Genomic DNA, 25,289 nt, shown 5'->3' on the forward strand with positions numbered 1-25,289 from the left:
TCAGGAAGCATGTGCTGTGGCAATATTTCTGACGTGGGACTGAAATATCATTTAGTTCCGTTTGAATTCAGCTGATATGTTCGATTCAGGTTTACTTGTTGTTCTTTGTTAGTTTGTTTATTGGTTGTATGACGCCGCACTAAGGAAAAGTCCATCTACCAGACAATTGTTTGTGAGGTGAGGTGAAATTGGGTTTAACGCCGTGCTTGAGAATATTGCGCTCATATGACGACGTGCATGCGTGTGTATGTGTAGGTGCGGCTGCTTGTACTAGCCAAGACTGAAGCTGGTTTTATAGTGCTAGCCCACTGAGATACCATGCCGCAGTCAAGCATATATACCCCACTCAGACACATTATACTGACTCCGAGCCGACCAGTCCTTGTTGTACCCCATAATGCCGAGCGCCAGGCAGGGACCAACAAGTACCATATTTTAACGTATTTTGGTATGACGTGGTCGGGGATCGAACCCGCGACCTTCCGCTCTCCGGGCGGACGCTCTAACCACTACACCACGGAGGCGGTCCTGATTGTTTGTAAATAATCTATTCTGGACTACACTATCCAGTGAGTGACACTATGAGCATCGATTTATGCTTTGGGATACGATGACGTGCATTAACAAGTCAGCGAATCTGAGCATCCAGTCCCGTTAGTCGCTTCGAACGACAACAATAGAGGCGGTGGGGTAGCCTAGTGGTTAAAGCGTTCGCTCGTCACGCCGAAGGCCTGGGTTCGATGCCCTCACATATTCCAGCAATATCGCGGCTGGAGACACCAGAAATGGGCTTCACACATTGTACCCATGTGGGGAATCGAACACGGGTCTTCTGCGTGACCAACGAACGCTTTAACCACTAGGCTACCCCACCGCCATACTATTGAGCGAAGCATTCACATCAGCATTATGTATCTGATTTCTAAAACGATCTTTTCCGAATCAATATAATGAAGGCCCACCATTAATCTGTTGCGGTCGAAGTATCTGAATCAAGGTGCATGGTGGAGAAATTATGCCAAATATTTTCAGCACTACCACTTATCGGTTAACATGTTGATTGAAATGTACATGTCATGATCACTCAGACGTGGAACGATGCTGTTTTTGGTAAATGTTGGCCAACATCCCATTTTAGTTAAGATTGGTTGGTTATTGTTTTACGCCGCACTCAGCAATACTCCAGGTATATGGCGGCGGTCTGTAAATAATCAGGTCTGGACCAGATAATCCAGTGATCAACAGCATGCGTATCGATCTACGCAATTAGGATACGATATCATGTGTCAACCAAGTCAGCGAATCTGACCACCCGATAACGTTAGTCACCTCTTACGACAAGCATGGGTTACAGATAGCGCTGGACGGGTCAATTTTTTACCCGGGTACCCCACTCTGATATATACCCGTTATGTAAGGGCCTATTCGATTATGCTAAACCGGTTTTGGTTTCGGGAAAATCATGCACTCGATTATGTCGAAACCTAAAACTGGGTTCTGAAACTTCGAAACCATCTCCGAGGCAGGTTTCGCAGTTTCAGTTTCGCGTTCTCTCACAACAAACATGGCGGAAACGAAAGCGCCAGGTTCAGCTGATCTTGGTGGCAAAATAGAGCAGCAGTTTTGGAACCAAAATAATGATAAAAATCAACTGAGAACTAGGAAAATATTATTTAAAACCCCAGTCTATTGAACATGACTATTTTATGTAACTTGTATATATATAATATTTACCTCCAAAAACATCTCATCTCTTTATTATTTGGTTATTCACTGATAAAATGAAAAACATATGCTGTCATCCAATTCGTTCCACATATACAGTAGCTGAGACATTTTTTGGTATCCATTTTGAAACCGGATGGTGAAACCATCCACTCGTTTATAAAACAAGAAACTAGTTTCACTTTGAAACCATGTATCCGAAACTAGACGCTCGTTTATAACAGGAGAAACCAGTTTCAAAAACCAACACGAGTTTCGCAATAATCGAACAGGCCCTTAATTACTGACAGCAAATTTGTAAGAAATGGCAATATATTCTTCAGCTCGGAGGCTACAATTTCGAGTTTTTCAATATCTTAACCATGTATTATATTCAAAACAGGTAAATTATGTCTAAATCTTCAAAGACAATACAACCTTTTAATCATGAAATAATAACATATTACGTTGTTTAATCTATTAGTCACATGATCATAACGGGTCCGGGTATTGAGACGGGTCCGGGTCCAACTCATTACCCACCCGTCCGGGTATCCGGGTTACCCGTCCCAGCCCTAGTTAAAGACGAATTCTAATCCGGATCTTCACGGGTCATTTCTTACTTAAGAAAATCAGTTTGCTCTACCCCCATGGGTAGTGTATAAAGTATAGTATTTCACTGAACTAATACAGTTAAAGCACGTAGACGCTTGCCCATTGTGAGGCAACTATAAAGTGTACTTTATCGCAGTGTCTGATAAAGTACTATCGGCGACTTTGATATGACAAGTTTTACTGATTTACGTTGGAATATGGCACAAAAAAGTACATAGCAGGATTTTGAATATATGTGCTATGCCGCCATTAAAAGATACAATATATTCTTAAGATGAAGTCACGTTTCATGCACATGTGTTGTTTAAAACTGTAGGAGGTATTATTCAGTCTCAGCGTTTTCTTTGCCTTCACGAAGCCACCGGTCGGTCGGTTTAGAATTTAAAAAACCAGAATTGAATAGTCTTGGTCTGTACGTATCTACATCGGAAAAGAAGATAAAAACATGTGTAACTTTTATTCTGCTTTATTTTGCTTGTTTAGGAGTGGCTATGGGAAATCTGTCTAAGGAAAAAACTAAGTTATAGTTTTCTGGGCATACAGATTTGAACCCATAACGCAGACAGCACTGCAAGCAGAAGCAGCAGAGAACAAAGAACAAAGAAGAGCTACAGAGAACATCAAAATAGAATTAAGCAGGTGTTACTGTAAACAAATTTGACACCTCCGTCTATAAAATATTTCTTTACACTACATAATAGTGTATGAATAAATTAGAAAGAAAACAACCCCCAAGAATGTTGACACCTGGAACTTTGCCTTCCTGTGAAGTTTCACCTGTCCTCTACCTGCAGCCTTCAGCCCAGCACTGACACAGGAAGAAGTGAGTGAGTGAGTTTAGTTTAACGCCGCACTCAGCAATATTCCAGCAATATGGCGGCGGTCTGTAAATAATCGAGTCTGGACCAGACAATCCAGTGATCAACATCATGAGCATCGATCTGCGCAATTGGGAACCGATGACATGTGTCAACCAAGCCAGCGAGCCTGACCACCCGATCCTGTTAGCGCCTCTTACGACAAGCATGGGTTACTGAAGGTTCATTCTAACCCGGACCTTCACAGGAAGGAAGATATTGAATGGGCAGTCGGTAGGTCTTGAGTTCAAGTCGGGGGAAATTAAAAACAACAAAAACTTTCTTATTTTTTGGTCGGCGACCAAGTAACATTCAGTCGGGCAATGAGAAACATAGAAATAGAACATGTTGTCCTAACAATACTTAGGCCATATATATGTTTCTCATTACCACTCGGACTAAAACTTTCAACCCAACCCTAAGATTTTATATATATATTTTACCCAAGAGAAAATGCAACTTGGACTCCCCAAAATGTGCATGTTTTTTTTACATTTCTAAGTTTTGATGTTCTAGGTGAAACAGAAATCAAGGGGTTTTGGACAAACATAAAATAAAACGTAAAAATAAAATCCGGCCGCCCGACCCATATTTTTAAAAAAAGTTATGAGTGATGAATATTATTTGTGTGGCCTTACAATGGTTACATAATCGATCCTTTGAAGGTATAATGGCGTGGGACAAAAGTCAAACGTTTTCCAGTTATCGATTTCGTGGGTACTCACACAATTTACAGAATAAATAAGTTACAAGTACTCTGCCAAAAATGTGTTTTAAAATAAAGACTGACTGAGTATGGTTTTAAGCCGTTTTCAGAACTATTCCAGCAATATCACGGCGGGGGACACCAGAAATGGGCTTCACACATTGTACCCATGTGGAGAATCGAACCCGGGTCTTCGGCGTGACAAGCGAACGCTTTAACCACTAGGCTACCACACCGCCCCTTTAAAATAAAGAAATGTTTGCATTTAGGTAGAGTTGTAACTGTTACTCAATATATTCATGCAGCGATTAACTCGGAGGTGTAATTTCACATATCCCCTGCATCCAGTAACGGCATGTTGTAGCACCTTTCTTATCCTGTCTCACAGTCCCTGATCTGTCCCTTTCCAAAATCTCAAAATGAGGGGACAGCGGATTTTAATAAGGTTCATGTGTAAACCCTTTCCCCCGACTGTTACAGAATATTTCTGAGTGGTTAACAATAGATACGATAAAGCAAGTCGTTTAATTGTAGCTACCAAGGCGAGCAACTTTACACATGTACACATGGACAGATTCCCTTCAGCCAATGCCTAAACTTGTTCTGCATCCATGACGTGTGTCAACCAAGTCAGCGAGCCTGACCACCCGATCCCATTAGTCGCCTCTTACGACAAGCACGGGTTACTGAAGATCAATATTCTAACCCGGACCTCACGGGTCATGCTTGTCTTAAGCAGCGTTAAACAAACAAACAAACAAACAAGGTTGTTCTGCATGCGAAATATTTAATTAAATGACATATAACGTCCCGCCGTGCTTGCACTGTCGTATGTAAACCCCACATGGAGAAGTACAGCCTGGTTCCCGGGGTCTGCTGCTGGGCCGTCAGTCGAAGCGTTAGTGTGGCAGACTCCGAGCTGTTAGAAACGCTGAATTCATCGATTCTGGTGCCAGAAGACATGTGGTGCCTGCTGATGTCGGTTTTCTGATTATTTTTGAATATTACGATAACATATTACAGACATCAGCTTCTGAAATATACGTCTCATATAATACCCCCATTTGTTTACATGTACTCTTACAGATCTCGGTTAACGCGCAGCTATATCTATTTATAGCCAAGGTGTGTTGGTTCTACGTTGTGTCAACTCAACCAGTGAATTAAATGTATTTGATTTCTTCGTCAGTTCCAAAGATAAATAGCCACTCTCAAGTCCACATCAATGGAAACTGCGCTTCGCCAACCTGATGGAAAACCAAGCTGATGACTGGGATATTTAAATCACATCATCGTATTACCCACTTGTATGCTTGTCATTATGATGATGATGATAATAATAATGATGATAATGATGGTGATGACGACGACGATGATAATAATAATGGTGGTGGTGGTAATGATGATGATGATGTTTTACATATTTACATAGATTAATGCAGCAAGGTTCGGGTGATCATGGCACATCCATGCCGGATAGGCTCATCATCAGTTCAGGTACCTCCCCTATCACACACAGCCCAAACAGTAGTCTGTCATACAGACCCTGAAACAAATATACCCAAGAAAGCCCATGCAAGTCTAGATTATGTGGCAAGTCTAGATTTCCACAGCTTCTGAAAATAAGAAAGTCTCAGGGCTGCTTTTCATTATATTTTATTGTTATTTTTTTTTTATGAACTGTGCTTTTCGTTAAATTTGTTCATTTCAGAGACTAGTTGTAGCCTACCCTGACAGCGAATGGGACTTCTCCCAAGAAGCGCACACGCCCTCGTGTCTTTGCGAGGATTAAAGATTTAAAAGAAAAATATATGAATTTGAGATGACTCCCGACACGAAATGCTTCACAGTACAATACATGTATTTGTACTGTGAAGCTTTTTGAGTCGGGGTCATCTCAAAAACAATAATTCTTAATGTTTAATTCTCGCAAAGACACGAGGGCCCGTGAGGAAGCCCTGTACATCCGAACCCAACTTTCCGGAGAATATGTAGAATCCTCAACACTAAAGCCTTCTGCATTAAGCATAATGTCAGAAGGGCTCCCGGTGGAAAACACTGAAATGTTTGGGTGGTTGTGTGTCTGCATACGAGCCTGTTCCAAAGAATTGTGTAATGACCATTTTCCCATTGCCTTAACAAAGAAGCGTACCCGCTCACCGCCCTTTAACACATCCTCGATAATCTCCAGGGTATGCGTTACGATAACTCTCCACTAAACCCTGGATGCATCTACGGTTCGGCCCGATGATTTTATTACTTCCCTTTGTTAGGTTTCCCATTCAGGTGTCTACGCTAGGAAGTTGAGCGTACCAATCACAACTCACTTTCGCTTCTTAAATTATCTAAGCGATTAAACTTGTCAAAACAATAATATATTGTTGCAGATACTCTGAAAGAAGGAGTTCTTGCATATATTTTGTTAAGGTTTCGGACCTGTCAATTTGTCTGTATGTTTTCCCCCCAAATCTGTGTCGCACTGCGAACAAACTGTGGCGGCTGCGACCGCTATTTTGTTGACACTGGCAAGCTCGGTTGTAACGGCGGCTTATCTGATTGGCTACTTGAGAATGCGGAGCCAGCAAAGGGAGCTGTAGATGCATCCAGGGCATAGTGGGGAGTTATCGTAACGTATGCCTTTAACATAGCGCTACACATACATGCATGTTGCGGGACACTTTCAAAACAAGCGGCGGTGGGGTAGCCTAGTGGTTAAAGCGTTCCCTCGTCACGCCTGTGACACGGGTTCGAATTCCCACATTGGTACAATCTGTGAAGCCCATTTCTGGTCTCCACATCCGTGATATTGCTGGAATATTGCTAAAAGCGGCGTAAAACTAAACTCACAAACTTCCAAAACGATACATTGGCAACGTATCTAACTGTACTACAATGCAGCACGAATCAACGACCTTGACAGTACCAACAAAAGCAATAACCTATACATATAATAATAATAATGGAAATTTATATAGCGCTCAATCCAACCACTAAGTGGGTGCTCAAAATGCAACGTATAGACAACTCATCACATGTAAATTCAACTGAAGACTTGTGTGGCGTTATTTTTTTTATATTTAGCAACACAACAAAGAACTGTTTTCATCTATGTACGTGATAAGGGTTTCTGTATTCAGATTACTCAAACAAGGACAGGGGTTAAAACGTTCGCTCGCACGTCGAAGACCCGGGTTCGATTCCCCACATGGGCACAATGGGTGAAGCCCATTCCTGGTGTCCCCCGCTGTGATATTGCTGGATTATTGCTGAAAGCGGCGTAAACCTAAACTCACTCACTATCCTTTTCATATAGTTTTATTTTTCATATTTCATTATCTAAGAACGCAGCGTCGCGTGCTGGGTTGATGCCTGACGCCAGCTGATACTGAAGCCTGACACCAGTTGATACCGATAACAGTATCTATGTCACTCAAATGCATGAACAGGACTTACTGACATATTATTTCAGAATATATACAGTGGTGAATAGTACGATAACCAGTGGAAACACACCTGTACAAAAGAAGTGGGAAGGTGAAGTACACCCCCGTAACTGTATATCACCGTCAACTGACAACCATAACACCCTGGGAGGTGGATTTTTTCATTATAAAAAACTCAATGCCCTTGACCAGACAGTCATCACTATATATAGACTTAAAGCTTCGTGCATGGAGGAGGTGGTATTTGATTAAAGCTGCTATACATCATGATGTGAATAATCAGCGAATAATCCATATACTTCTGTATATCTAAACTACAAACTACACCGCACACGTAGGGAGCTGAGCAAGGTCAAGCTTGACAACAATGTCTATGACAAAAGCAAAGCAACGGTCGATCGCACTCTTCCCTCCTCCCCCCCAAAATCTACTTAGAAATCAGACCTGCAGCTTCCATGAACATCCCTTTAACAGAGACAACATTCCTAACTTATTACAATGCTCATAGAACGATTATATTTTTCTTACTGGATATATTTAGGGATATTTCAACTTCAGACAATGAAACCTAGTCGATGCGAAAATAATGTTTGATTAAAAAACCGGTTTCCATTAAAATACACCGTTACTTAATTAAGTGTACGTAACAGACCTTTACTACCTCTACATAAAACGGATGCCTTTAGTTCAGTGCAAATACTTGACATACTTTAGTATCATTGCTATCAGAATATGTACAAATATTTACTAATATAGTAATGTTTCCCATATTCACTTTTTGAACATGTACAATATTATGTCAGACCTTTAACTGCATCTACAGAAAATGGATGCCTTTAGTGTACATACTTGACACACTCTAGTATTATTGCTATCTGAATAATTATGTACAACTATTACCAACATATTAACGTGTACCATATTCACCCTCTGTACATGTAAATACCAGACTTTTAACAGTGTTCTGCTTCAACAGAAAATGGACGCCTTTAGAGCACATGCTTGGCACACCTTAGCAATATTGCTATCCGGATATGTAGTATTATGTACAACTAATACCATATATTAAAGTGTACTATATTCATATTCACCTTTTGTACATGTGTATGCCAAGGGATGAATAAAAAGATTTGAAAAAAGTGTACGTGCGTGCGTTTTATCTAGTCCCCCTTTACTCGTTACTTACAGTGAGTGAGTTTAGTTATACGCCGCACTCAGCAATATTCCAGCTATATGGCGGCGGTCTGTAAATAACCGAGTCTGGATCAGACAATCCAGTGATCAACAGCATGAGCATCGATCTGCGCAAGTGGGAACCGATGACATGTGTCACATGTGTCAACCAAGTCAGTGAGCCTGACCACCCGATCCCGTTAGTCGCCTCTTACGACAAGCATGGTTACTGAAGGTCAATTCTAACCCGGACCTTCACGGGTTGTTACTTACAGACTCATGATAAACAGTGAAAACTTCATCTTGAGTAACACCTGGCTTGCCGATGATCCCTCATACCTGTACATACATAGGTATTGATGTTTTTTGGATGCATGTTCACATAAACTGCTGGGCAACAGATATACATCCTTGAACAGAGTTTAGATAAATGAGCGAGTGAGTTAAAGTTTTACGTCGCAGCGGCATTTCTTAAGCCATAAAGCGACGAGGCCAAGTTTGCATGCATACCCATTGTAATTACAAATAATAATAATAAAATTATTTATAAAGTTTAAATGAGTTTCTTAAATAATACAAGCGTTCCCACAACGTTAGCAGGATGAAAGTAGTCACCGACTAATGCACTTAGAAGTACCAACATGCTGGCATGTATATTCGAGAAGCAATTTGTATTTGATGGCAAAACCATAGTCAATAAATTATTGTTTTTGTTGATTAGATCCCAAAATGATATAGTCGTGTTTTTTACACATGCATTAACATGTCTCTTAAGCTTAAATAACAAGATATATACGAATAATTCAAATTTGCATTTTGCCTCTAAAACATAGTTCAGTTTTTGTTGGTTGAAAATAGGAATGGGGAGCTGTATTATATATATCTTGTCATTATATTGTAATATTTGCATTCTGCAGGATAAGATAGGTATGAAAATTTTATTATTTTAGTGATCGGTATCAGTTGTATATGCGTTATATGCAGTGCTGACAAAAGCATGTTAACGCACTGAACGTTTATATCATTTTAATAGACTTAGGCCAAGGTAGCAATATTGTGTGCAGGCCAACTTAACCGCACTGATAGCATCATGATGTGTGTGTGTGTGAACCTAAAAATGAATCCAACGCAAGTCACATGTAATCACGTGAACAGCTGTTGTGCATTTTGACCCCATGATCCGTGAAATTAATAAATATGAGTTGTACGTTAACATGCTTTATGAACATCGATTTACGGTGAAGACCAAAAGAAACTGATTGTTATGACGTGTGGTTTTACTCAGTAGACTTAACTAAGGTAATATTTGAAAAGTTTTAGCTAAGTGACATATCCCGTTAAGAGATCCGCATGCTTATGTCAAGAGACACGTACTACGATCCGTGAAATGTAAAGTGCTCTCAGCATTGTTCATACCGGATAGTTGCGTTGTGACTGATAGAGTTCCAAGTAATGCCACGTCATGGCTTGATTAGAGCAACAGTATATTATCATTTCAATTAACTTTAATGGTTTTGAGAAATACTACAATGAGGTCATGTCACATGTAAGGTGTGAAAGCTTGACAGGGTAACCAAACTGTGAAGCCGTTTGACCGTCATACCGTCGACTTGGGTTTGATCTCACAATTGGTATGCCCATTTTCGACGTTATATAGCTCATATATAACTAAAAATGCTTTCTCACTTTGAAATAACTTGCCTGAAAATTCACCCAGCAATGAATGGGTACCCGGTGGGTTAAGGTCAATTAACTGAGAGAGAGAGAGAGAGAGAGAGAGAGAGAGAGAGAGAGAGAGAGAGAGAGAGAGAGTGTGAGTGTGTGTGTATGTATGTGTGTGTGTGTGTGTGTGTGTGTGTGTGTGTGTGTGTGTGTGAACCTGAAAATGAATCCAACGCAAGTCACATGTAATCACGTGAACAGCTGTTGCGCATTTTCACCCCACGATCCGTGAAATTCATAAATATGAGTGGTACGTTACCATGCTTTATCAACATCGATTTCGAGGGGACATGCAAAAAAAAGATATGTAGATAAGCACTGCTTCAGTCACAACTTGTCTTTCCGACTAATATAGGAGCTTTCATAAAAAAATGTCTGCTTATCACAGGTTGTTTATGTTTTACAGTTATTTAAATTGTTATTTACTGTAGTATATATTTAATGACCGATTTCAAATTCTGCCTCAGAGTTGCTGTCAGTTACTTTATATGGACAATGTCAAACAGGAATATTTCTTTTGCTATTTGATAAATAGTTGGGAACTCTGTTTAATCACTAAACGGACTTTCTCGCATGGGGCTCTCCCAATAGAATTATACATGTAATACAAACAACGGATTTCCTGTCTTATAATATTGTAAAGCTCGGAGTTGCAACCCAATCGAAATGAAAGCACTGGTCATAGGTATAAGTTTGTGTATTTATATTCATGACTGAAATTTATGCAAATATACAGCCTGGCTTACGGCAGAGAGTCAGACGCAGTATAAGCTATGATATGAAAGTATAAGTATAAGTATTTATTACGTTGCGCGTGCTTTTGATAACAGGATTCAGGATTTTTTTTTTATTCTCATAAATCATACAAAATGATATAGAGAACATACATATATTTTGAAAAATACAAAGTGCCATTATGGCTTATATGCATATAAATATAATATAAATGTATAACTAAAACAGGAATAATACAAGTTTCGTTAAACTTGACAGTTTCTGTACCAAAGGATGATAGTGAGATTTCATAAGGGAAATAAATTTATCAATATGGGGGTTATTACAAAATAGCTAGGGAGTGTACTTTTTATTACATCATCTAGAGCTCTGCATGATAAGATAATATGAAATTCGTCACATATAACATGGTGGTTACAAATTGTACACATTCTATTTTCTGTATATATAATACCATCTGCCTGTATACACATATCATCAGTGCATATCACATTAATGTGCAGGGATTTTCTCGAAAACAGTAAACAGTCCACTGTAGGGGTGAAGCGGTACACCGCGGTATTAGTAGAACCGCGGTATTTTGCCTTCAGTTCGGTATATCATAATGCAATCCAAAGATTCGGTATTTTCGGTTTTCGTACCGTCAGTTCTATTTAGTCATAAAATGACAGTTTTGTTCATTCAAATTTACAAAGATTATGGTTATTTTGTTTCCATGTTAATAAACAATGTACGGTTTGGTTCGTGTTGTCACTTTTCTGCTTTATGATCATATCCCATATACCGAACCCAACCGATGACCTTGTACCGCAATACGTACCGTACCGTGGTAAGAGCGTACCGTTTCACCCTAATGTCCAAGAAAATGCTGGCAAAAAGAAATATGCCTCAGACTGATGTAAAAAGTTGTCTTCGGCAAAGGTAAATAGCCCAATTTGCTTAAAAAACATTTGCACTCGTAGTTTTGATAAACAGCATGTAGATTTTGCAGAATCAGTTCTGTGATCAAATGAACGGTCGCTGGACCGCGTTCCACAAAGCGATGGTAGCGGTAAGTTGATGTAACTCTATTACTTTAAAAATTACACAGAGCAACATCAACACAGACCTAGTCTGTCATACAGACCCTGAAGCAAATATATCCAAGAAAGCCTATGCAAGTCCAGAATATGTGGCAGGTCTAGAGAGTCTCAGGGATCATTTTCAGTATATATATATATTTTTTTTCACTATGAACTGTTTTCTTCTGTTAAATATGTTCATTTCAGACAATAGTTGTTAGTGTAACACAACCCTTGCTAGAGTCCAAGCTAAATTTAGACGGTGTCGTCTCACGACGCCGACCTTTCGATTTTCCACTAGTCTCAGGACGCCGACCTGCGGTTTTCTTTGAAGTTTAGGTTCTGATTAGGCTTAGGGTAATCTACTCTAGATGTTTTGATAAGGTGAACTCGTCGCACATGCACGGGTCACTTGAGGGTGAACTCATGTCACTTGAAAAGTTTACAATAACACTTAGCAGAGTGCCAATATTGAACACTGTTCATATCTTTGGTATAAATATCTATGGAATGGCCAAATGATTCACATTCGATTTCGAAATGGCAAATGCACAGCTAGATCAGAGATTCATCCCTACAGCCCGCGGCGGTCGTTACTTGGTTGTTGGCGGGTTCATGTACAGAGTCAGCAAGAGAAAACGAGACTGGATATCTTGGATATGTACTGCAAAAGGCTGCAAATCCACAGCATCAACAACGAATGACATCGTCACCATGGTGAACGATGAACACAATCATCAAACTGTCACGCGTGATATTAAGGTAAGAGTTTAAATTCTTATATATGTATAAATTTTGTTATTGCCACAGATGTTTATAACAGATGCTTAATAAATGGAAAAGTTTGGAATTTTATAACAGATGCTTAATAAATGGAACCAAATGGTTAATAATTCTTTGCTTTTTGTAGGCGAAGGAGACGCTAGAAAAGCTGAGGAGGTAGAGGACCTGTGGCTGGATACCTTGGCGACGATGCCAGATGATGACCGGTGCCGACAACTCGGGGACTACATGACCAACTTCTAGGTGGAGGGAGATCTGCACATGACGCAATGGAACCACCACAACTCAGATGGGCCAAGAACAAACAACCACCTAGAAGGATGGCATTCCCGCCTGAAGAAATACGTCGGCAAGGCTCATCCAAACATTTTCGAGATTGTGTCCTTCTTGTCACGAGAACAGACAAACACCGAAAACAAGCTAGTCCAGTATGCTGCTGGCCAGAAGCGTCCCTCCAAAAAGAGGAAATACAGGGATTTGGAGCGACGACTGGATAACATCTGTCACCAGCTTGAACAAGGAACACTGTCCGTGAGGCAGTTTGCTGATTCAGCATCCCACCTATTGCATTTAGGTTAAAATCTTTGAAAAAATGTATGCTATATGAATTTACGATGTATTTATTAAAAATGCTAAAATCTGTCAACTAATACAAATCTGTCATCTGTTGTCATCTTCTCATTAGGTGCGCTCTCATCCGCATAATCCGGATTATCCTCCTCTAACAACACTTTGATCCTGCATTGTCCTCGTAATCCATTATTAAGTGGCAAAGTGAAACTAGTCTCAGGACGTCGACCTTCAGATTGCACCCAACCGTAAAGTTGGGTCGAAAGGTCGGCGTCGTGAGCCTGAACCATTTAGACACGACCGGTTTTCCTAGCCAGGCTATTAATATAACAACCCGTGAGCAGTCTCTGGATGAGGGATAAATTGCTTGATGTCTGAACATAGTGCAGCATTCAGTATATTGCAGAAGGTAAATACAAATGTTTGGTATACAAAACTGCATACTTTTACACAGGGCATACATATTGGCATTTTGTACTCACAAGTTTTGAAACTGTCCAATTCCCTTGTGATCCAATAAAATTAGAAAAAAAACCCCAATATTTAGACATTGCTTGCCAATTACCGTGGAAACAACACTATTTCCCAAACGAGAAAAAGCAAGAAATATACGTTTATAAATGCGGTTCAATAATTACCCTTCGGCGGAACACGGCTTTGCACAATTGTACATTTTCAATTTATCATATTATATAATTTAACTGAGAGTTTTACTCCATCTCATTTCCAAAAAGAAACATTGTAACGATATACACCCTGAGTTCAATATTAAAACACATAGATGAATAGGTGATGGTGTACTTTGGTTTCAGATCAGCATTTTTGTTTAATGTTTAAAGCTATAATGTTTTCAACATCCAAAGGTACTTACTTAAATAAGCAAATGTTTGCAAGACAAATTACAATTTGATTTTCACTACCGTGGTCCGCGAGTCTATTGTTTTCTTCAGTCAGTAAAATAAAGGTTTGATAAGGTATTTAGACCCTGTGTGCCGTTGTATTTTTTAAAAGATAACTAAGCTCTAAAGTTAAACTAAATTATGACCTTTCACTAAAACTGACCGCATATTGACACTTTAGGATTATCACACGTCGAGAAAATGGCTCAAAAACACATGCATGGAAATAGAATAATAATATATTGACATACCACTAAAATTCCAGTTATCACGACGTGGTTTTCAATTTTCCAAAATGCTGTTCACGGTGACCATTGGTTTACCATCAGTATCTGTACAATTATTTGTACCTTGAACATTGAAACCGCCTTATAACAGAGACATCCCCAGAAAGTAAAACGATGGGATTTACATCGTTAAAATATATAGCGCTGCTTTACTTACAAGAATACTCGATGGCCGGATGCACATGTGTATATACACACACGATGTGAAATAACACTATCTATAAATAAATCTCTCAGGGTGCTTCCCCCTTCTATTAGAAGACCATTCTGGGTTTCCCCGTGTCTAAATCAGTAAATGGCGCGCCTGCGCATGATTTGCGCAGACACAAGGACATAAATACGTTCACGACATCGCACTAGGAGTTAGACCGATAGAGCTCGCTATAAAGCGTAGTGTAACGTGGTGATTTGGTATGGGTGATTTGCGGGACGTGGTAGAGGCCGATGGGGCACAAGTTGTTCAACCTCCCATTACCCAGACAGCTCGATATGAACCGACAACTGAACCCCAAAACGACGCCGACAAGCTCAGGCAGAGACTGAACACATATGCAAGATGGTCGAGCAAGAAGAGCGCGCTGCAGTTAGCAACGGCAGGATTTATCTTCACAGGTATTTTGCTTCTGACAGATTTGATTAATGTCAAACATAAGTTGACTCTGCTGGACTGATATATTTTTGGGGTTTTCTTGCAGTTAGTTATATAGGGTGTATGTCTGTGTAGATCAGGTCGGGGAGAACCGCAAAACGACCTATAATAGTTAGATGGAGCTATAGTAGTTCAAACGAGCTTTATGCCTATAGGTCGATCGAGCTATAAGAGCACATAAATGGAAGAGGCCCTTTAAGAACAACTTTCCGCACTGCGGTCATGGCATTGCTACACACGACTGGAATCGTCTTACCCATATTTGAAGCGACGTGCACCACAAACCCGAGCGTTTGTGATATATGAGCTGCTAAACTACCTAACCCTATGGACAGTTACACTTGGGAGACAATATAACACACCTGAAAACTGAAAATATACCCCAAAACTTGGAGTCCCACTTCGCGAACAGCTGAACTTGACGATTGCATGACTTCCGGTTTGGAAATAGTACTCGTTACACGTGTATTTTTTGTTTTCCACTACCGTTAGACGAATAAACAAAAAAACTATACAAGCCCAGTGTGGGACACATTTATCCGTCGCGCGAATTCTGAATCTGTTGCGTATTGATCACTAAATAAGGTCTATCCTTGTTTTGTATCGCATCTGGATGTGTTGTCGTGAAATTGTTTGTGTATTTAGTCGTATGGTCATTGCAACTCTTCGGAAGTACTTGTCATTTGGTCACATTCACTCATTCCATGCAATATGTTATCACCATAATGTGTAATGCACTGACATACGGGTCAATTCTTGCATTTTACCCATTCCCAAGGAGGTAGTGTTCAACAAATTGAGTGCAGATAGCAGATATTGAAAGAATACACATTCAATATTGAACAAGAATACTGCAATTCAATACTATTTATGAACATGTTGTGAATGTGTTGATTCTGCAATATAAGTACTATCTGAACTCATTACACATTGTTGATTACCAATCCAGGGTAACATATATTAAACTGACGGGCAAAAAAGTTTATAACCAATTGGTGAATGGGTCTAATACTGGTAGCACTCAAGACAGGCCGAGAAGTGGACGGCCACGGGTCACTACACCCATGGAAGACCGCTACATCCGGACTATCCATCTCCGGAACAGGTTCGTGACGGCAACGTCGACGGCGGCTACGGCACTCGGGCATCGTATCAGTCGTCGCACAGTGACCGAAGGTGAGATTAGCTGGTATAAGGGCTTACCGGCCTTTCCGCGGAATGGTCCTGACCCTCAGACATCGCCAAAACAGACAGCGGTGGGCAAGGCAAGTATACAGGTGGCAAGTCCGAGATTGGCGACGTGTTCTCTTTTCCGATGAAAGCCGTTTCACCCTTTACAAGTGTGATGGCAAAGAACGGGTATATCGTCGACGAGGGGAACGTTTAGCAAGGCCATGCATCAGAGAAGTTCATCCATTCGGCGGGGTGGAGTCATGGTTTGGGGCGGTATCTGTGGAGACCAGAAGACCCGTCTGGTTGTAGTGCAGGGCAATCTCAATGCACGGGGTACATCGGACAGATCCTACAGCCAGTTGTGGTACCCTTCCTACAGAATCAACCCCAGAGGGGTGTACTCCTACAACATGACAACGCGAGACCTCACACTGCCAGAGACTCGCTACTTTCTGCAACAGAACAATGTTGACGTCCTGCCCTGGCCAGCGTGCTCACCGGATATGAACCCGATCGAGCACCTCTGGGATCATCTTGACAGGAAGATCAGAGGTCGGCAACAAGTTCCACAGAACAGGCAACAGCTAGAGCAAGCAGAGAGGAATGGAACCGCATTCCCAATGACGTCATTCGACGTTTGACGACGTCAATGAGGAGACGTGTGAGGGCATGCATTGACGCAGCAGGGGGTCACACACGATACTGATGTGCACAAGATCCTGTATTCAAGGAATGCCCCTGCTACTGACTCATAAACTCAGATTGTGATAATCGATTTATGCAAAATTCCACCCCTTGCGTGTTTACTTGACAGCGGCTCACAAACTCTTTGAATGAAATTGTTGATTTTTTGTGATTTACAGCTCAAGTGTTTTTTTATTATGATGCATTAAATATTTTTGGGAAATTTCGGTGTATGTCTTTGTTACAGGACGTTCAAAACGTCATATACTAACTTTTGCCCGTCAGTTTATATTGCATGGAATGAGTGAATGTGACCAAATGACAAGTACTTCCGAAGAGTGCTATTATAGCTCGATCGACCTATAGGCATATAGCTTGTTTGAACTACTATAGCTCCATCTAACTATTATAGGTCGTTTTGCGGTTCTCCCCGACCTGTAGATCAGTATTCCACCGTTTGAAGATATGACATTGTGTTTAATGTGTAGGAGTTCGGATAATTTAGAAATGGGATGTTGGGTGGTATAGAATAGTGTTATAGTGTTATGAGTTGTTTATATTTATTTATCGGCAGATTGGGTGGTTTTTATATACGTGGTTTGCTAATGTAAACAAATAGGTTGGGTGGCTTATAATTACGTTACTGCGTATTTTGCAAGTACTGTATTGACGTCGTTATCTTGTAGTCATTTATTCTACTTATTACTCACGTTTGGCAGTAAACTTCCGTTGGAATTTCCTTCGTCGGTCATGTAAGGTAGCTGGGTATCTGTCGTATCCCTTCGCTGTCCGCCATGTTGGGAGCGGAAGCGGAAGGTGCGCAGTGCCGCGGTGAAGTTGTTTACTGTTGCGTAGCCAATCATAACACTTCGTCGTGACCTTTCGGAGGTTAGCTCACGGGGTATATAAGAGCCTGATGCGACCCCCCTTTTCCCCTCCAACATAACTCCTTTTATTTATTCATTCCTTATATAGCCCCTTATATAACTTATGCAGCTTAACTGCATCTAATATCTGCCCCCTATGCTATACATCCTTAGTACTCACCGCCCCCGTCCCCCCCGCATTTCCCCCCTAGGCCCCTTTTATTTCACCCATCGTTTATTTCAACTCTATTTCTTACTTATTAACAATCACTATTCCTATTTATTACTTCTTTCTCCTTTTTTTAACTTGGCTTTTTATTATTTTTATCTCTATTTATGTTTATAAACGTTTTTTATTCCAAATTCAACTTAGGTTTAACGCCCCAGCATTTATATTTTTTTGGGTAAGGTGGTTTATCCCTTATTAACATTTATTATTTATTTATTAGCTCCCACCTACCCCGTCGGCGAAATTGGCTTATGCCAGAAGCCGACGTTAAACATCCAATTTCGTCGTCGCTATCGTTGTCTTGCGTATCGGTGTTCCGAGCAAGTAAGTCCACTGCCTATACGAGGGATGTTCCCTACGGCTCGTTAGGTTTGATTTAGTTTTTTTTTGTAAGACTCTTATTGTAGAAGTAGTTTCATACTGTAGTCGGGTGAGGTAAGAACATAGATTATGACATAGTTTATTTTCTCGGGTTTAACAGGTAGGTAGTGTGGGTTGGGGGAGAAACTAGTGTTAGGAATTAAGTAGGTCATGTAGAACTTAGGAATTAGTGTAGGGGATAGGTTTCTTTAAGCGAGTGAAAGAGAGATATTTTGTTCAGTTTTTGTTATCATTTGTTTTGCTTGTTTTCCTTATTTTTATTTAACAGAATAAATTAGTATTATTTGCTGCAAGAGGTGACTACTGCCACTGAACCGAAGAAGACTGTACACTGTTCCGCTGGTTTTTAAAGCTTTCCATCATTTAATAAAAGTACACGACGCAAAGTCTATAATAAAACTATGAACAGGGAAACACTGAGGTACATTCTACATTGAACTCCTGTCACTGGGTTGCCTACTAGAGGGCGCCTATTACAAATGTTTGAAATATATTGAACAGGTATCACAGACAAGGTGGAATGCCAGTCGTGTGGTATTCGACTCTACAACTGGCAAGACGACGAGGAGCCTCTCAAGCACACACAAGAAATATGCTCCGGATTGTGAATTCATGATAAAAGAGTTTCCCCAGATCAAAGCCCCGCCTAAACCCAAGAACATCCTCAGTGTGAAATACCCTCAATACTCTGATTATGAATCCCGCTTGAGGAGTTTTGACTCCTGGCCAGTGAAGTGTGTCGCCCAGAAACCCGAAATGATGGCCCGGTCAGGCTTTTTCTACATAGGCTCGGCTGACCGGGCAAGGTGTTTCCACTGCGGTGTGACGCTGAGAGACTGGGACACCGACGACTACCCACCATGTGCACACCGACAATGGTCAGAAAACTGCCCGTACGTTCAACAGCTCGATGTGGATGGAATGAAAAGAGAAATTGAAGAATGGGAAAGGAATGAGAAATTAAGAATACAGTATGAAAATTCGACTTTTATCGACTGTTCAAGCAAACGTAACAATGTGAATGTTAGTTTCTACGGTGCCGGGGATATCACAGTTGATTGTGCTACAAGTGGTGCAGCGGCCAATCCCCAAGTCCACTCCCAAGTTTCGGATCCTTCTAATGACGATTTCGGAAATAGCCCCACGATACAAGCTGTCGTTGAAATGGGCTACTCCCATGATATGATCAAGCAAGCCATAGCCATTAGAAGGAAGAATGGAAATGGAGATTTTCCCGATGCGGTCACTCTCTTTCAAGCAATCATGGATATCGAAGACGGAAGATGAAATCTACATGAAACCAACGCCACGGTAAGCACCAATGAGAGTAGGGCTGGTGTCCACGTGACAAAGTACATATCAGCGTTTGTCACCACTATCAACTTGTATCACAAGTGTGTCGGCTCATAGATTATTCGTTTTGACACGCATATTAATACTCTTGATGTCCTAAGTCGAAAACGGCAGATAATGAAATTTAGATTGCTTGTGTTGTATAAAAAGTGTCACATTCCTACAGAATGTTATGAGTCCAATATGATTATCGGGGAAATAGAAATATATTTGCGTATTATTAATATATATGATCTTAAATTTTGATATTCTGAAATAGATCTATTTACCTTTCGCAGATATATTTTTAGTGTAGGCTATACAGTAACGTTTTGTGTTGGTTTGAACAAATGACTATTTCCTAAGATATATTTTATTTTGGACAATGACATTATTATTAAAAACTAATATAATAATGTCATTCTAATTTTGTTTGTTTCAGTTGCATGTACCATTGCATGTACCACACCCAAGTGGTAGAGCGCGAGCTGGTCACGAGAGAAGAGGATCAGATGAGGGATGACACAAGTTCCGGCAACCGAATTTAAACTTGAACTTCGTTTAATAATTAAGAATTATTGTATTAGATTCAAGTTCACATTTGGAATCGATCTTAGGTCTGAACATTCCACTGAGCGTTTTTGTACACACCGTATTCGACTCAATTGGCACATGTTCGATGTGTTTTAATAAGATCGTAATAAGTAATATATTATAACTCCTGAGTCCACTTTTGTCCGAGAGTATATGATGACCCAATATTTAACATATTTCAATCTGATTCAGTAGCTTATGGATAGTGATCGTTTTCTAGTTATCTTCTAACATGGTGTTCACTGCTGTGATAGCTGCTTAAACCATACTATACTAACTCCAACTCCAACTGCTTTGTGGGCCAGTTGAGTCGAATAGGGAATGTTTTATTCACCTGATTTGTCCTTTATTGACCACAACACTTCTGTGGATTGTCAACATTCTCACATACTAGTAATCAAACATTGAATAGCTTATTGGAGGAGGATAGAAAAAAACTTGAGAGTTTAAAATACCAAATGTGTTCTATTACCAATGCAGTGTTGGTATTGTTCACATTTCAAGCTATTCATATGAATCAGCTAGTTGTTTACTGACGAGGGGTTGTCATGGAAACAGCTTGGTCGATCTCGCAAAGCAAGATCAGACTGACAAATTTAAATATAAATTACGTGGAACGACCACGTTCGTAATACTTCATCTGACGATTATAAGACGTCATAACATCACTTCGTCAAGACAATAAATTGACCACAAGTAAATTCAAGCATTTTGGGCCCTTATAAAAAAAACCCCAACTGTTCATTTAATAAATCCTACCGCTCCACAGATATTAAATGGATACCCCCTAACCGTATCAGTCTTGTTACAAATGGTGCTTTCAAACTGTGAATGCAGTTCATGTATCGGCATTGTACATATGTATAAAGTAGAATGGACGCAGTGAAACCCGTCAGTCAGGGCCGTTAATCGCCCGGATCTAAGAAGCATATGTTGCAGAAATAAATTCTCACAGAGTAACGTGTTTCCAGGTTGACGGGTCTGATCTAGCCAGGTTTCACTGCACCATATAGCCACATTATAACTGGATCACAAAGTAGTCCCCAAGAGGGAAATGATGTTTGTGTGCACATGGTCTCGATGTGTTTATTGCAACGAATAGCTGCAAAATTGCTGATGCGGTGTTAAACAATATTAAGTCATAATGTGTCGATTGGGGAGTAGTACCCGGGAAAACAGTCGGACATTCCGCGTTGACTCTCATTTCCGTTCTTTCTATTTGTGGGAATTTGGTCTAAAATATTTAAGATAAATTTGCAATAAGTTTTAATGATAGTGTGTGTGATGTTTATGCCTCCTGATGATGTGTAGTGTGTCTGTTAATCTCTAACTTACTTTTCTACTCAGTACTGCATACTTTTCCTTATTTCAGTAGGGCATTGGTGAAGTCTATGATATTATCATGGTGGAAAACAGTATGAAGGAAGTTATATAAGCTTTCTAGCAATACTGTTGTGAAGAGCGTCTTAATATTTTACATTATAGGAAATATACACCTACTTTCAACGTTAAGGGGCCTATGATTCGTTATTGGATGAAACCTAATCGATGCGAAAAAATGTTTGATTACAGACCGGTTTCCATTAAAATATACCGTTACTTCAGTAAGTGTACTTAACAGACCTTTAACTACCTCTACAGAAAACGGATGCCTTTAGTTCAATGCACATATATATGACACCTTAGTATCATTGCTATCAGAATATGCACAAATATTACCAATATATTAATGTTTCCCATATTCACTTTTTGAACATGTACAATATTATGTCAGACCTTTAACTGCATCTACAGAAAATGGATGCCTTTAGTGTACATACTTGACACACTCTAGTATTATTGCTATCTGAATAATTATGTACAACTATTACCAACATATACTACCGACAATAAGTATGGGAACACCCAAATATCAAAGTATAACAAAGTAAATGTAAAGTGGCAGTGTCGGTTTATTACAAGGGTATCTAAAACATTATTTGTTCTTACAATGTAATGGATTTATGGGCAGATATCATTGACTGCAATGCCAGTACAAGCAGCGGAAGAGGATAGGGGTCAAAACTGAAAGTCACAGTATCAATAGTGGGTGTGTCCTCCACGCTGATTGATGCATTCTGTACATCTGCGCCTCATGGACCTGACAAGGGTGCGGAGGGTAGCTTGGGGAATCAACTGCCATTCCATCTGGAGCCACTGTACAAGAACCTGAAGAGTCGGTGCCATTCCATGATTGTCTCTAACACGTCGTCCAAGAATGTCCCATAGATGTTCAATTGGAGCCAGATCCGGTGAATAAGCTGGCCACTGCATCACATTCACATTATTTTGTTGCAAGAAGTCTCTAACGACTCGAGCTCGATGTGGTCTGGCATTGTCATCTTGCAGCTGTGCTCCGGCACCAATGGTGTTCAAAGCTGGAAGAACCAGAGGACGCAGAATCTCATCCCGGTACCTCAATCCAGTCAAATTGCCCTGTACATGGTACAGAGGAGTACGGTGATGTAAGCTGAAGCCTCCCCAAACCATCACAGAGCCACCACCAAATCTGTTCCTCTCCCTCACAGTAGCATCATGGTAACGTTCTCCACGCCTCCTGAAAACCCTAATCCTTCCATCGTTGTGCTCAAGACAGAATCGTGACTCGTCAGTGAAGAGTACCCCGGACCACTGTTGCTGATTCCATCTCAAATGTGCTCTGGCCCAGGCCAGTCTTGCAGCTCTATGATGTGGGCGGAGATGAGGACGTACCGCTGGACGACGTGACCGTACATTAGCAGCTCTGAGACGGTTCCTGATGGTTGAGATGCTGACGTTTGTGTTGGTTGCATGTCTGAGCTGCAGCCGTAGAGCACTGGCAGTTGTGAAGCGGTTCCTAAGGGCGTGGAGTACAACATATCGATCGTCTGCCCTTGTCGTTTTTCGTGGCCTTCCTGATCGAGCTCTGTCTTGTACTCGACCGGTGGTTTGGAACCGTTCCCTCAGCCTATGAATGACGGAAGGGGACACCTGAAGACGACGACCAACGCTTCTTAAGGATTCACCATCCTCTAGCCATGCAATGGCCCTGCTTCTGTTGTGGTCGTTTAATGGTCTACGCTGAGGCATGTTGGGGTAATTGTGAGGCTTCAACACTGTCTGCAGCTTCTTTTAAGGAAAAGTTGCCACAACATGCATGGGAAGTCTGTCTTTCACGTGCACTAAGTTGTTGTGTTTGGGCGTTTGAATCAGACACAGTGCAGGTGTGTTTTGATACCTTCGTTTTTTGCTGTTTGGGACACTTTTTAATTTCATCAAAACTTCACGAATATTGAAGCAATTGCTTCAACTGTTGTTTTAACATGTCTTTTAAAGTGTCCACTAAGCACATGTCACAGATACATTTCACTTTTATGAATTAATGAAGCCACCACTGTCAGGTTTGTGCATGGCGATCAAATTTGAGGGTGTTCCCATACTTTTTGCTTGTAGTATATATACAAATACTAAAGATATGAATTTCTATTTATAAAATATAAATGAGTTTGTCAACACACAAGCGTTCCCACAACGTTAGCAGGATGAAAGTAGTCACTCACTAATGCACTTAGAAATACCAACATGCTGGCATGTATATTCGAGAAGCAATTTGTATTTGTTTGATTAAAAGATGTTTTTATAGTTAACATTTAATATGTACATTCAGTTGTTTCTATCTTGAGATGATTTCATCTTCTCAAGGCAGGATTAACTATTTAGTAGAGTTAACTCAACTATATTGAGAAAATACATCATTTACTATAAATGGCTGGGGATGACCCTTGCACATTTTATATGTTTATCATTATTCACCTAATAAGTAGTAGAGTATGTCACATCGCAGCGAGGCAGATCACAGGTTCTTTTTGGTGGATTCCTCTACAACTAGTATACAACACGACAGACATGTCGATATATTGTTAGGACCTGCAAGGGCAAATGCACAACAGTTGGAGATCTTGTCAGGAATGTTTCTGACCACAGTCATCCACCAGAAAATGTCACTCGGGCTAAGTTTATCAGTAGTCTTAGGAAAAGAGCTAGAGAAGAGACAACCCTCTACATGGCCTCTACAACCAGGTGATCGCTGAACACGATGCAGCAGAAGTCCCATTTGATTAAACTTGGTTGAGACTCTTGGTATGTGAAATCTATGTGCTGAGTTGAATCAGTTGTTTAGAAATAAATGATATAAGACATGGAAGAATGATGAACTTCATATACATGGACTTGCAAACAAATGCAATAAAATGCAATGAAATTATATGAAGTGCTAATCAATTGTGTTGCGTTGTTCTATCTATGTCTGTAACGAGTATGGACTATCCCATTCTTCACTATAGGTAATAGGTGTGTGCAGTGGTCTGTGACCTTATGTATATTGGGGGTGTAACAACTGGCATGTGTAACAAATGGGAGGATACCGATTTGTCATGTTTTTTTCCCACACACATCGCAACATGACTCTTATGCTTAATTAACAAAACATGTATAAGGGTTCTTAAAATACGAAATATAATTCTGGAATTTGCATTTGACTCATAATCAAAACATAATCAGTTTTCGATGGCTTCAAAATAGGAGATCTAGTTATAATGTCTGCACACTGCAGGATAACATAGATATGCAAATGTAAATAGTTTAGTGATGGATTTAAATTGTATAATTGACGTTATATACAGTGCTAACAACATGTTTACGAACTCATTTTCTATATCTCATTGTTGATAAAACTAGGCCAAGGCTGCAATTGTATGCAGGCCAGCCATGATAACACAATGGAGTGGTATACACTATATAGTTTCTAC

General features: G+C 40.3%; 1 protein-coding gene across 1 annotated transcript; it reads left to right on the top strand.

Annotated features, from left to right (window-relative positions):
* Positions 1-19,040: 19,040 nt before the first annotated feature.
* On the top strand, positions 19,041-21,338 carry LOC124273177 (death-associated inhibitor of apoptosis 1-like). The gene is made up of 2 exons (XM_046708395.1): positions 19,041-19,848; positions 20,312-21,338. Exon 1 carries the CDS (start codon positions 19,150-19,152, stop codon positions 19,822-19,824), a length of 675 nt encoding a protein of 224 aa, XP_046564351.1. The 5' UTR covers positions 19,041-19,149; the 3' UTR covers positions 19,825-19,848; positions 20,312-21,338.
* Positions 21,339-25,289: the final 3,951 nt, after the last annotated feature.

The sequence above is a fragment of the Haliotis rubra genome, unplaced genomic scaffold, assembly GCF_003918875.1.
Source record: "Haliotis rubra isolate DU_JTF1 unplaced genomic scaffold, ASM391887v1 Scf1775, whole genome shotgun sequence".
Classification (NCBI taxonomy): Eukaryota; Metazoa; Mollusca; class Gastropoda; order Lepetellida; family Haliotidae; genus Haliotis; species Haliotis rubra.